Consider the following 14,507-nt stretch of genomic DNA (forward strand, 5'->3'; position numbering starts at 1 on the left):
GCAAGTACAGATGAAGAATACAGCCACAGCTCTCATAATTGAGTGTGACAAAGGAGTGGAGCACCTGAGTCTGTACATCATGATAAGCTGGGGTCGCTCTATCGAATGGGCATGTAAAATCCCGCATAAAAAATAAATTTCTTTGTTATGGGAAAGAAACCAATTATTTCCATCGACGATAGGACTCATATGAGAGATGTGATGAGCTGTATTTGTTTGGAATGACTCCAGCTACTCACAGCAAAAACGAAATTGCGGATATTTTCCAAAATATCAGAGAGTAAGCGCCTGATGACTTTTAGGAGAGACATTCTGTATATAACACTAGGGATAGGGGCGATACTTATGAAATCAGAAACTTGATAAATGTTTCCTGCACTAGAGTATCCAAGACCAAAAACAATTTTACACACATCAGCAAGGTGTTTCTGAACAAAGCACCACAAAATGTAAAGGAACTGCCACACAATACATTTAAAATGGTTATTGAATGTTGACTGAAAAGTAAGGCCTCCTACAACGTTGAGAATTCCATGTGTAAGAGTGTAAAAGATATAGTAATTTAATTATAGTGTAAACTAAATGCTGTACTCTATAACATTCAAGTGTAAATTGACATTTATGTAAGTTCAATGTGTACTGTAACATTATCTTCTGTCTTCCGTAAGGAAGTAACTTGCACTTGACGATGTCTCATGCAACAGCGATTGTGGGGTGGCAGGTAAAATTTGTGATTGTTGTGTATTGTCTTTGTACACCGTCGTTCTCACGCGAGCCTGGCAACTATTCTTGTGGTCATCCAGAAAGCGATGGAGAACATACTGACCATAGTTTTCAGTCTGCACTGCCGCATTCTCGTCCAGCCCACTGAAAGAAATGTTTCTATTCTCTTTCTACTTAGCGGGATCAGGACTATGATTATAAATGAAGGTATAAAGTTCTAGCTCACACATATATTGAGCAAAGTATCTCATGTACAACACTTTCAAAGTCACTATGTTCAATTGACAGTAAATCTCTCTATTCTAGACAGCACAACCAGCAGTTCAGAGGCGACCTATATGGTATGTTCCTACCAAATTGTCTTTCGTCCTGACTACTAATACTCAAATAAACGCTAGCCACAAAAGTGGAAATAATAGTCACCACTTGCCACGTGGATTTTGTAATGATCATGGACGGCACACTAACAGTTACTTTAGCGGAATCTAAACGATCCAGGACGGTGAACAGTCCTCACGAGTTCACTATCAGTTATTACAGAAAACACACAATCCGACGTTTGACAGACGCTGGTCCTACAGTGGCTGAATGCGAAGTGAACCTTCTTCCTGCATCTGTTGCTCTCATCTAATACTTTCCCCTCTTTGGGGAAGCGTGTGGGGGAGTTTGTAGCCTTGTGGTTTTACTCCTCTGTGTCCTTGTGTGTGTGAATTTATCTGTGATTTTTTTGGTGTCTGTGAAATGTGATGAATGTTCTGTGTGTGTCTGGTACTTGCATGGAGTTGGAGAGATGATTGTTATTTTTGGGGCGGGAAGAGGATTAGGATTTGGATATAGGGATGTTCTCTTCGACTTAGTCATCGAAGATCGTCATAGGGCGTTTGTGCTTGTTGTGGGACATGTCATACCGACCTAAGAAGCGGATGAGATTATTTCCAAATTTGGAAGAGCTCTCGTAGAAAACCCTTGCCAGATCTTGGAATCTTTCTTTGAGGAGTGGGATTTCGGCAGCGGCGTGCAGATCATCAGTGGGGAATCCGAAGGGTAGGTGCAGTGCCCTCCTGAGGGCGCGGTTTTGCAGTCTGTGGAGTTTGTCCAGATGCTGCTTTGCCGCGTATCTCCAGACGGGGCACACATATTCCATTACTGGCCGGATTGGGGCCTGGTACACTTTTACTCCTACTGGGCAGGGAAGGGAGCTGGTTGAGTTCAGGATTGGGTATAGGATGGATATTCTGGCACAGACCTTCCTGTGGACCTCGTCTATGTGGGGGTTTCCACGTGAGACGAGAGTCCAACGCTACACCAAGGTACTTGTCGGTTCTGCGCCAGGGGAGTTGGGTTCCGTTTAGGTGAAGATGGAGGGGGGGGGGCGCTGAGGAGGTTCGTCCCTTCCGAGCCTGCAGGTTACTCTAGAATTCCAATCAGGGTGTTTGGCATTGAAGTCGCCCCCTATTATGAGTTTGCCTTCAATTTGCCCTAGAGCAGCTATGTCTCCCTCATCTATCTAGTCTTGTGGGGGTCGGTAAATTGCAACAATTGTTAGGGGTCCGGTGGCAGTGGTTACTTCCCCCGGGCTGCTTCGATTTTGCTGGTAGCTGGTAAGAATACCTGGTGATGGGGGATCCCTCTTTTGATGTATATGGCCACTACTCCACCTTGGGTTGGCCTGTCTTTACGGTAGCTAATGTAGTTGGGAACTGTCGCTTTTATTCCCGGTTTGAGGTGGGTTTCCCCCATCATGCATATGTCAATGGGGAACTCCTTCATGAATTCTCTGAACTCGACCTCTCGATTAACAATGCTGTCTGTGCTAAAGACGCACATTGTCAGGCCTTGGATGTTTGGTCATCTATCCATGATGGGGTTTTGAAACTACGGAGGAAGTCGCAGAGGGGAGTGACTGCTGGACTGCTGCCTGAAGGGTAACGAGTATCTGTGTGTTCTGCCTCTGGGCCTCCCTGAATTCCTTCATCATTTCCATGATGAGGTTCATAGTCTGCACCATAATGCCTAACACCTGATTCGAGGGTGTGGACTGTGTGTGGGGTTCCCTAGAGCTTTCTCCGTCATGGTGGGCCTGGTCGTTGTTGCTGTGTGTTTCCCGGTGTTGTTCTTGTGATTGTGTCTGGTGTTGTGGTGATGGGGCTACGTTTCCATGGCTTCTCGAAGGAGAAACCACTTCTGCGTATGTTGCTCTTGGTGTGTCCTGTGTGTGTAGTCGTGTTTTGTTTCCTTGTGTGACTGGATGAGTTGGTGGTGTTTTGTTTGCGTGTGGGGAGGGGGGGCGGCCTGCCTTAGCGCCCTTTGCCTGCTGTGAGTGTCTTTTGTGGACCTCACAACCTTGGTAACCCGCTGTGTGGTTTTTGCCACACAGTGCACGCCTTATTTGTGGGTCTGTGTGTTTAAGCGTGCATGTCCTTGTGTTGGGCCTCGGTGCATTCTCTGCACCTTACTGCCATGGTGCAGTGTGCTGCAATATGATTGAGGCCCTGACACCTAAAGCACTGCACCATCTTGTTTTTGGGGCGCACAGCTAGGATCATCTTTATTTCCCTTTTGTTTTGCTGGATATCTGACAGCGTGACCTGGTACAGGAGCCATTTGCTTTGTATGTTGTCCATCTGCTGGACCGCCTAGACAACGTTCCCCTGGGCAGCCAGGTGTGTTTTGATCGCCTGGGGGGACAGTCGTCTCGGGAGATCTCTGATCACGATGTTCTTGTTTCATGTTTTTGTTGTGGCGACTGTGTAGTTGGGTATGTTTTTGTTGTTAAGAAATGTTTTGACTATGCTGTAGTATTCAAGTGAGCGTACTGTTGTTCTGATTTTATCACCACCGGCAGGTTTTGCCTGGAAACTACCTCCCCGATTTCTGTTTTAAGCATCTCGAAGGGTGCCTCATACTTCTGAGTAAACTCTGTGACAATCGGAGGGAGGTGGTGAGTGACATGGTTTTGTGTTTGTGTTGTGTCATGTGGTGTCTCTGGCTCATCATCCACCGCCTGGAACCTGTTTGGGGTGGGATCCACTGCCCGAGCCACCAGAAGCCTCGGCTGGGCTGGCGAAAGGTTTCCCTCGCCAGCATGAAACCGTCCGAGTCCTGCCCGGTTATACAGTTCCCTTCCAGGGCACTTGTTTCCTGGTCCCTTCCCAGGGTGACGACAGGTGCTGTCGGGAGCGCAGGTTCCTCAGAGGGCGATGGAGTGGTTGGAGTGGGGGTGGTGGAGTGCTTCTTTCCCTTAGAGGGCTTCTCCTTCCTGTCCTTCTTTGCATGTCGCTGCTTTGTGGATGTGCTCTTGAGTGGGGGGGGGGACTTGAGGAACTGAGATCAGGTAGGGGGTTGGGTAGCAGTTGCGGGTTTGGGAAGGATTTTGGTCGGTTGACAGGACTTCTGATTGCCATTTAGGTCACGAATGTGTTCGGCGAGGCGATCTTGGACGTTGGCAAGCAGGAGCGGGCTAAGGAGAGGGGAGGGAGGGAGGGGATCGAAAATACTGACAATGTAATTGTTTGTTTGTGATTTGCGTGTGTTTTACATCAGTGAACCCACCCCTTGCCATGTCTGGAGCGGAAAGGGAGGTTGCTGCCAGGTGATTGTCAGTTCCAACTTTTGTTGTCACAGTTGTGTTTTCTGGTTGCATTTCTGACCCTAGGAAAACGATGCCAGAATTCTGGCCGGAGGCGGCGGAAAACCTTTCTGTGGTTCCACGGCCCGCTTCCAGGTCCTGGCCTACTTTTTCCCTATTCTTGGGGGGGTGGGGGGGGGGCAGAGACTAACTGCGGCAGCCCCGAAGCGCTCGAAACGGCCGGCGACGCGGCCCGCGGCGACAACAAAACACGCCTCGTGTCGTCAGCGGAAAGAGCCGCGACCTCAAGGCACCACCCAAGCCCGACATACCACCTCGATGAGAAGACACGACAATTGTGCTGTCAGGCGACGCCACGCAAAACTTCCCAAGTGCCGTTTTGCTAAGCAGCGAGACCTCAGTGCAATTGCCCGTCAGTGCACAAAGCCGGAAAACACTCCTGGTTGTACACCCGTGCAAGCGGGGGCCTATGGCTGACAGTGCGCTAGCAAGAGGAGCGATGCTCAACCCTTCACTGCCACTCAGCGAGTGTTTCTTCCTGCCTCTCAGGTTGTATTTATATATGTGCCGCAGCAGAGGGCCAAGGGATCATCTGCTGTCATCTGCATTACGCACACGGCAGCAGCCTCTCAACGATCTCTTTCTCGGACACATAATATTTAATAACGAAGTTATGAATTAATTTAGGACCTTCTTAATTTTTTTTGCATTCTGGAAAGGTGTTTCAAATCATAGAAAAAGTTTCAGCTCTCTTGAATAAAGACAATGCCTTCTAGAATTTTTATAGTGGAACTAACTATGTTTTATTGTGTGCTGCAATCAAAATTTTCTACTATTAAAATTACAGGTACTTAATCTACTACAAAAGGCTATATTTTAGTTCCAGATTTGGTATTCATTAAATTACTCAAAAACTATAAGAGGTATCTTAACATGGTCTCTTAGTTATTATTTTCAGGTTGACCTGAAGCATCATAGTCACTATTTTTCTTAAAAACGTGGATTCCGATTGCAATTTTTATCCTATTATTTTGAAACTTGCACCACTTATTTATTACCTCCATAGGGACATTGTGACCAAATTCTGGCTTTCTAGATCCATTATTTAGAGCCACTTATTTTTTCTTAAAGTGGTGTTTTTACGAAAACTATTGATTTAATTACTTTAAGACTTGACTTTTAAAACGTTATTACATTAAAGTATACATTAACATAGTTTGAATTTAAAATTTTGACCTTTAATTTTATACTTAATTATGGTGCAATACTTGTACACTACGAGCAGAAGCATTAAGGCCATTCCACACTGCATGTGGCGTGCGTGTCCGGACGTACGCTAGCTACCTTTAACAATATCGTTTCCCTTGTTATCAAATGAGACCGTTCACACTGCAGGGCCATGGCCAAGTGCTACGCCAGCTATACTGGACAAGCGTGGCTTCCATTCGCCCCCTGAGCGATCTATTTAAACGTGACAGACACGTTTTCAGTCCGCGCATGCGTAGAGCTAAGGTTAGACCACATACAAGCCAAGCCTCATGCACTACACAGTGCGCCATCATTGTTGTCTGAGCAGTTGTGTTTATTGTGGATCATTTACAAATAGCAGGTGTGAGATTGTGCTTTCAGTAACTTTCATGGGTTCAAGCTGGAGCAATTGTTTGAAGAAGTACATACTCATCCAGTTATTTGGACTCTACATTATAAGTCTACAGAGATGTGACATTGAAGGAAAAAGCATGGGATGAAATTACCAAATCGTTATCAAAAGACAGTAAGTACATATATAATCTGCAGTAATATTATTAAATATATTATAAATAAATTTGTATAATATTTTATTAACACACACAAAATTTTAAATGTAGTGTCCAGTCACCATAATTGTTCACTGTATTTATTAATGATATTTGTATTTTTAATTTTATTATTACATTTTGAAAGAAACTAATATTTCAATAACCAGAAGAAAATTTTAAAATCAGCTACTGTTATTTTCTGTTTAAATAATAGTGGAGAAAATGTAGTAATTATAAATAAAATGCAGTATTAACATTCAGTGCTCATTGTGTTTACAGACAGTGAATACCCATAACAGGGAACTGGAATATCCAGTGTTTTCATAAAATAACGGTGCGTTTTTGAAATTAAATAACAAACAAACCAAAAAAGGTACAACCAAAATATTTAGTTTATTGAAATCCCCACAGAAAACAGTTAAATTATCTCTTAAATGAAACAGATTGCAAATTTGTTGTGAGTAAGTTATCTTTTTCAGCTATTTTTATGTGAACAGGATATTTAAATTATCTTTGCTAAGGAAAATTGCAATCTGTTCCTTTTAAGAGCAATAATGAGGCAGTATCCTCAGTAACAAAAGTCATGTTGCACCATGTGTGCAATGAACTAGACCGTCATTTATATATTTGCACAGCTGGGCACATTAAAATGTACTAGTCTTGCATATACAATTGTATTTCATGAGGATTACAATAAAATAAGTGTTTTTGTTGATCGTTTTTGGTTTATTCGTTATTTCATGTGAAAACCGTATCATCATTTTATGAAAACCCTATATAATGTTTCTAGTGTCCTACGTCAGCTACAATAGCAAGTTAAAAGAGAGAGTAAAAGAACACACGAAACTTCATCAAAGTAATAACATTGTTAATCTATAAACATTACATTTAAAACCATGTAGAATAATACAGTATATAATGAAAGTATGAAACTAGCCCTTGTAATTTATTGCTTTTACATAAGTTGGTCTGGCACTTCGCCCTCCTCAGAATTAAAGTAAGCCACAAACTCATCGTGAATATTTTTTGCTTCATTGGAGGCTTGCGATCCAAACCGAAACACAGGCTTCCAGCAATTCTTGTAGGATTCTACGATGGCCTCGGTACTGAATCATCTCTGCTTTGAAGGTAGTTGTTCAGGACTGCTGTAGCTTTTATTATTTTGTTTACTGTATCAATGCTACAAGTCAATGGTCGAAAGTACACCCATCACCTTTGTGCCAGTATACCGAAAGCGGTTTCATCTACCCCCCTACAATGGCATACCCTGTAATTATACACACGTTTTTCAGATGTCATTCTTTTGTCACGTGGAAAATGGCGCAGTAAAAATCGCTTAAGAGGAAATCCCTCATCTCACACAATTACATATGAGAGATTGCTTCCTTCCTCAACAATAGGCTCATGAGGAGGTACTGCAATACTGTAACTGCAAATCCTTTGTCCAAGGGCGCTTTCTGAGAAGATACTCCCATCACACTCTTGACCATATGAACCAGACTCTATTGCTATAAATTTATAATCTGCATCAACTAATCCAAGTAGTACAATTGAATAATACTGTTTGTAATTGTAAAACCTAGAACGAGAGTGAGGGGGTCTCTGGATGGCAACATGTTTCCCGTCAATGGCGCCAATACAGTGAGGGAAAGTCCATTTTTCTTTAAATCCTCGCTCAGTCCTACGCCACATACATTCATCTGGTGTTGGCATGAACTCTGGCTGCAATCGTTGCCATAATGCGCCACAGACATCTTCCACAATGTTAGCAACTGTTCTTATTCCAACCCTGTAGCTGAAGCTGATCGTAGTATACGTATCACCAGTTGCCAAAAATCTGAAAACAAAAATTGTTTCAGAGAACTGCTTAAGACATCAGTGGAAAAAGCTAAGGGACTGCCACCACCAAGCTTTGAATAGATGAAGAACTACGACTGGGCAGGCTGCAAAAAAGGAAGTACGAGGATGATATGAAGTTCGTACTTAAGACGATGATGCATAGACCGTAAGTATAATTTGTAAATTAGGTTTTATTACACTCTTTAATTTAATAAATATTTTATCTTAGTGATCTGAAACTACTAACAAGTACCCAGGTGTATAACAAAAAAACATCAGATTAGTAAAACAGTTATTTTAACTAGGGATTTGATCTGATCCTGAAATATTTCTCTTCTCATAGTTGATGGTAGAAAACAAACTTTCATTGTACAAAGTGAACACTATTCTTTTTTTTAACTTCATTGTTGATGATGGAAAAATTATTGCAGACATTTTCGAATTTAGTAAAAAATTGTTTTGTCATTACCGGTAATCAATCTGCAGTTACAAACCAGCATTTAATAATTTATCAAAGACAGTATGGTATAAAGTAAGACAATTATTTCATCAAACATAAATTTTATGTTTGGTTTCAACACATATCAGAATAGTACTATTTCGTTGTTATACTTTCAGGAGTGACTCTAACATTCCCTTGCCGGATCGAAACGAGAAACAAGAATTAAGTATTGGGAAGCTGCACGAAAATGGGGAACAAGATGATCTCAACGGTGATATCGAAAGTAGTGCCGATGATGTAGAAAAAGTGGACGAAATGGTTGCAATGGGGAAAGAACGTCGAAACCGATCTCCAAGAGGCATAGACAAAGTTCTAAATTACATGCATTGCAAAGAAAAAATAATAATTCTTGTACAAAAAGTGTCCCTGATGAAATAGACTTATTTTTTGCCAGTGCAGCCCAGTCGGTTCGGAAATTACCGCGGCGGTTACAAAACAAAGTAAAAATTGAGGTGCTAAATAGCATTTGTAAAGCGGAAGACGAAAATGATCTGTACTATCATTCAGCTCCAAGTCCTAATTCATCTTCATCTTTTGTACCGACTCCATCACCTACCACTTCACACAATCAGTCCTCTTGTTCTCCTTTGTCAACTATTTCTGGACCTTCATCTATCCCTTCCCCACAGTGTATTGCTTCATCCCTTTCTACGACTGGATATGTCCTTAAATCTGTCAATGAAACACCTTTGAAGTACTTTAAGATTTTTGTCAAGAAGGTTAATTTAAGTTATTTGACATGTAACATTTTCGTATATCACTTGAAGCTACTGAATTTCTCATTGACTTTAGTTTTTTTTTAATATGCAGTAAAAACAAGTTTAATAAAACATAATTTGTCTAAATGTTACTTTTTCATAAGTTACAGTAGTAACATAAATATGTTTGTTAACTATTAAAGAATAAATAGATACAATAATACTGTCAAAATTGCATTTTTTCTTACCTTAAACAAATGGCCAGTCATTCCCTTCTACTAATTGCTTCCCTGTAGGTGATGTCTTTTTTCCTGATGACACCATCAACCATTGTCAGGACCTCATTGAACTGGTCATGACCTAACCTAAAATAGGTGCTGAATTTTTCATTATCCACCTCAAGGTCACGCATCAAGTGGTGGTATTCGCCAAGCTTCTTCCTTTTCCTATTGATTGGATGCACCCACTCGTTTCTTAAAGCCAAAGTATACAATAAAACCAGCTCATCGTCACTACTGTCACTGCTGCTGGTGTCATGAAATCAAGGTAAGCCGCACGAAAATCCAGACTGACACCATGGAAACGTCGGAGTTGACATCTTTCTGCATACTGGCATAAAATGTGGCCGGTATAGCATAGCAACTATCGCCGCTATGTGAACTGGTACGTGGCTAGCGTGGCCGGCGTGGCGTACATCCAGACACGCACTCCACGTGCAGTGTGGAATGGCCTTCATGGTGACGTGGCGTTACTGGCAGTGAACTGGGGAAAGTCTTCGCACACTCGCTCGCCTCTGTATCTCACACACGATAAAGTGCTTCTTTCGCTTCATAATGTTGTCTTCAGACAAATAAAATGAACTGCTTTGACTCGAGCATCATTTCCTGCACTTCTGCCTTTTCTGAAAACAGCCATACTGTGGGCATTTTGTTTGTTAAATATTATATTTCACTGTGTTGTATCTCACGACTGTGGCTTTCAGTTGAATCTAATCTTCAAAATGATATTCCATTTAGATGTTCTAAAATAGATATCAAGCTCACAGCTGCAGCAACGTAGACAATGGAAATGATAGACGAAGCAGATGCAGGGGGCACCGCGTAGTGTTCTTCAGTCATATGTGATGTTGATGGTGTTGGAATATTCTTCTTCTTTCCTTCAGGTCATGGTTAACATTAGTTCACGACTAGCGGGCATGGAGGTACCTTTATACAGTTATCCGTTATGTTCAAGAGCTTGGTGGCAAAAAATGAACTTATTGACTATGCAGATACAGACGAAGAATACGGTCACAGCTGTCATAACCGAGTGTGACAAAGGAATGGAGCACCTGAATCTGTACAAAGATGGATCTTTACATCACAATAACAAGCAAGACACTGCAAACTGAATAGCGACAGGCAAACGATACTTAAAAGCATGATGGGTGTAGAAGTAACTTCGGGTATGCTCCAGGGAAGCGTGTTGGAACCTTCGTTCTTCATGTTGTATGTCAATAATCTTCTGAACACTATTAATAGTAAACTCAGACTTTTGCAGATGATGAAATTATTTATAGTGAACTACTATCTGAAAGAATTTGCTTAGCTATTCAGTCGACCTTAACATGATTTTAAAGTGGTGCAAAGATTGACTCCATACTTTAAATGTTCAAAAATGTAAAACTGCACAATCAATAAAACGAAAAAATGTAGTATCCTGTGAATGTAATAGCGACGAATCACTGTTGGAATCGACCGACTCATACAAATACCTCGGTCTTTGGAAGAATGTGAAAAGGAAGGCACACCTAAACTTAGTCGTGGGTAAAGCAGATGGTAACTTCAGTTTATTGGTGGAATATGGAGAAGTGCAATCAGTCTACAAAGGAAACTGCTTACAAATCTCTCCTGTGGTTATTCTAGAATATTGCTCAAGTGTATGGGACCCATACCAAATAGGACTAAAAAGGGGATATAGAACCTATACAGAGAAGATCAGCAGAAATGGTCACTGATTCGATTGACCCATGGGAGAGTGTCACAGAGATACTGATGTAGCAGATTCTTGAAGATAGACATAATCTATCCCAAAAAAGCCTACTTACAAAGCTTCAAGAACCGGCTTTAAAAGATGACTCCAGGAACATATTAAAAGCCCCTACACATCGCTCACATAGGGAACATGAGGACAAGATTACATTAATTACAGCTCACATTAGGCATTGAAGCAATCATTCTTCCCGCGCTCAATACGTGAATGGAACGCGAAGAGCCCTAATAACTGGTACAATGGGAGGTATTCTCTGCCATGCGCTTCACAGTTGTTTGCAGCCTATGTGTGTCGTAGATACTAGACATCTTATTGGTGCTAGACATCATCTGGTATTAGCAGGTGATGTAAGCTTTCTTGGTCGGTGTTATGGCAGATTCAACAGTATTACATCAAATTACGTCTCGTAGATAATGCCATTAGGATAGAGGGCATTGACCTGATGCATATCTCCTGACCTCTGTTAGAGACGCTTAGTAACGCCAAAAGTATAGGGGTGCCACTCCATTGCATTCTCGGTCAGATGTACAATCACTGCAAATTACATTGAATGCTGGGAAGGAACCTAAGATGGCGGGAGGAAGCGTAGAATAAAACATTGAAGGAAGTTCGCGGTCTGACAAAATGCCTCGCTCTAAGAAAGCGGTAAGTGTGTAACGCTTTCCTTACTGTGTAGCTAGCCCCGAAGGGGTAAGGTACTGATTCGCGGAAGATAGTTCCCCTATTTGCTGTACTTCATGGACAGAACAGCGAAATACGAGATATGTAATTTTTATGATGAAGGAAGTCGGAATGGAGAAGCTAATGAGGTTTCTGTGCAGTGTTCGTGTATGAAACAGGGAAACAAAGTAATCGAATAGAGAAATAGACTTATTATCTTTGCCATATAATCTTCAAGCAGTGCTCTTTGTGTTTTTTTTAAAAAAATAACTTGAGCGGAATGTCTTTGTTTTGTTCGAAGAGACCCGATGAAAAGAAAAAAAGAACGACAGCATTTCGATGCGTTCTTGACAGTGCGCGATAGGAGTTCGCGTTTCTTTTTGAGTTCTTGTTCACTGTATTGCTAGTGACATCGATTAAGCATTCTCTTCACAGTAATCTTTGTTTACGTCTGCGGGTATTGTTGACAGTCATCTGAGACAGGCTTAAGAGACCACGAACTTTGTGGTATCTTCCTCAGTTTGTGTGGAATTACATGCATGTAAACAACAGTGATCCACTTTGTATTTACAACGTCAGTTAGTGTAGGCTTTGCCAATTTCGTGGAAGTTTGTAATTTAATTCAGTAACTTTTCTCGAGCTTTTTGAATTATTTCGTCTTAGTCGTCAGAAATTTATCGAAAAAGTTGTTACATTGAAGAATTGTAACTCGGTTCGTTTGAAGAAGTCCAAAGAGTATGGTATGTATACACTAATAACCAGTATGTGCTGTGTTTATGATGCTTTTCACGCGTTCGTATTTTTATTTTTCACATCTCGTCGAGAGTGATAATCGCGTGTGTTTTTTTTTATTTTAGAACGTTAGTTTATGGATGTTTCTGTTGATGTTTTTGTTTGCGTTCATTCTGTCGTGTGTTTTAGAAGTGTGGAACTAATTTGTTTACATTAGCGGTGTTTGTTTATGAGTTTTGTCAACATGCTTGTTACCTTCTCAGTATGTGTGTTCCTAATATGATTCTTTGAATTTATTCCCTGTATATGTTCGTGTCTTTGTTGATGTTTACCCTGTTACTTGTTTCGACATACGGAATAACAAATAAATGTTTACTGACTCCTTCAGGTTTGAGTATCAGTTCATTGGCACAGTTGCATTAACATATCTCATCTTACGTTTCTTCTCCGAAATATATTGCAAGGATAAATTGGAACATCTTCCGTCCCATATACCAGAACTTCGTATTTTTCATTGACGTTTTGTCCCTTTGATGGAGTGTTTCATTTTTTCGTTTTTGCTCATTTGAATTATAGTATTCCAATGTAGCTGTACATAATGCTGAAGACGAGTATTCTGACGTTTTCTTGGATCTCTGTGGGAATCCAAGCCATTTTGCCATCACTCGTTGATACTGAATTTCATTGGACATTGGCTGACATTAGAGGTTTACCAAACACTTCTGACTGAATCCATCAAACTTTTTTGTATACTATTCGAACAGTGGATGCACGGAACAAGTTACAGAAACACATTTTTTCTGTAATTTTGTATCTGTTTTGATAGATATTGATGAAATTAAGTTTTGGGAATAGGCACTTTTTTTTTACCAATTGGATAACACTAGGAAAACGAGAAAGACAGCTGCTTTCTGTCTCCTACTGTTTTCAATCTGTAGTTAGAAAAAGATTGATCACTGCTCAGTAGACGACAAGAGGGTAAAAACTGTAGGAAGAAGAATATGGTGCTTGAGCTTTGCAGATACTGCAGTCCGTTTAGGAACAGATGAAAATGATTCTAGGATATAGTGTATACCATTGAAGCTAAAGGTAAGATTCGTGGAATGAAAATTAATGCAAAGAAACAAAAGTAATGGCACTAGGGGGAAATAAGAGGATAATGATAATGCTGAATGGAGAAAAATTAAAGCATGTGTAAAGCTTTAAATACCTAAGAAACAGCCAGTGGTAGGTGGAATTTTCTGTAGCAGTATGTAGAAACATTTGAGGAAAAGGCTAATAAAATGTCTTGTATAGTGTGTCCACATGAATGGTGCTGCAACATGGACACTGAGAAAGGGAGGTAGTGCAAGGCTGAAGGCTTCTTAGATTTGGACAGGGAGAGGATAGAAAGAATTTTAAGTGGGATGGATAGAGTGAAAGTAAATAGTTACTGAGAAGAGTGGGACATCAAAGGCAATTACTGGATGTAATAAAATGTAGGAAAGGAAACGAGATTGGTCACACATTAAGAAAGAGAGGAGAGTGCTTGTAGGAACAATTTGAGAGGGGTATGTGGACAGGAAGCGGAAGTGCAGGACTACTCTTCGTCAGATCCTGGATGATGCGTTAGTCAGTAGCAAGTACAGCAACGTTAAGAAAGGAGCAATGGATCACACAAAATGGAGACACAAAGGACTTGCTATTATTGCAGCAAACTGATTATGATGAGTCTTGTCTTTGTCTGTTAGATTAATGCCAGATGACTTCAAATAATTTTGTTACTGAACTCAGTTACTCAGTATTCTGCTTGTAAACATAATTAAATGACTTCCTATTGAAGCATTATGGTCCATTTTCTCTATTTCTGTGGACAAGCATGTTTATTGTAGCTTTTTGTTGTGTGTTGTGTCTAGCCTGTGTGTACTGACGTTTACAACTTTTGTGAAATAGGC

The 14,507-nt window shown here is 40.9% G+C and overlaps 1 protein-coding gene across 2 annotated transcripts in view; it reads left to right on the forward strand.

The window, feature by feature from the left end:
* Positions 1 to 11,735: 11,735 nt before the first annotated feature.
* The window catches only part of LOC124711125 (protein strawberry notch), a 265,197-nt gene continuing 262,425 nt past the window's right edge, over positions 11,736 to 14,507 (forward strand). Inside the window, exon 1 of one of the 2 annotated variants that reach the window (XM_047241011.1) lies at positions 11,736 to 11,826. In XM_047241011.1, coding sequence (XP_047096967.1) covers positions 11,806 to 11,826 — 21 coding nt within the window. In that variant the 5' untranslated portion in view covers positions 11,736 to 11,805. The remainder of the gene's footprint in view (positions 11,827 to 14,507) is intronic. The other variant, XM_047241013.1, reaches the window with a different exon arrangement.

Source organism: Schistocerca piceifrons, chromosome 8, assembly GCF_021461385.2.
Source record: "Schistocerca piceifrons isolate TAMUIC-IGC-003096 chromosome 8, iqSchPice1.1, whole genome shotgun sequence".
Taxonomy (NCBI): domain Eukaryota; kingdom Metazoa; phylum Arthropoda; class Insecta; order Orthoptera; family Acrididae; genus Schistocerca; species Schistocerca piceifrons.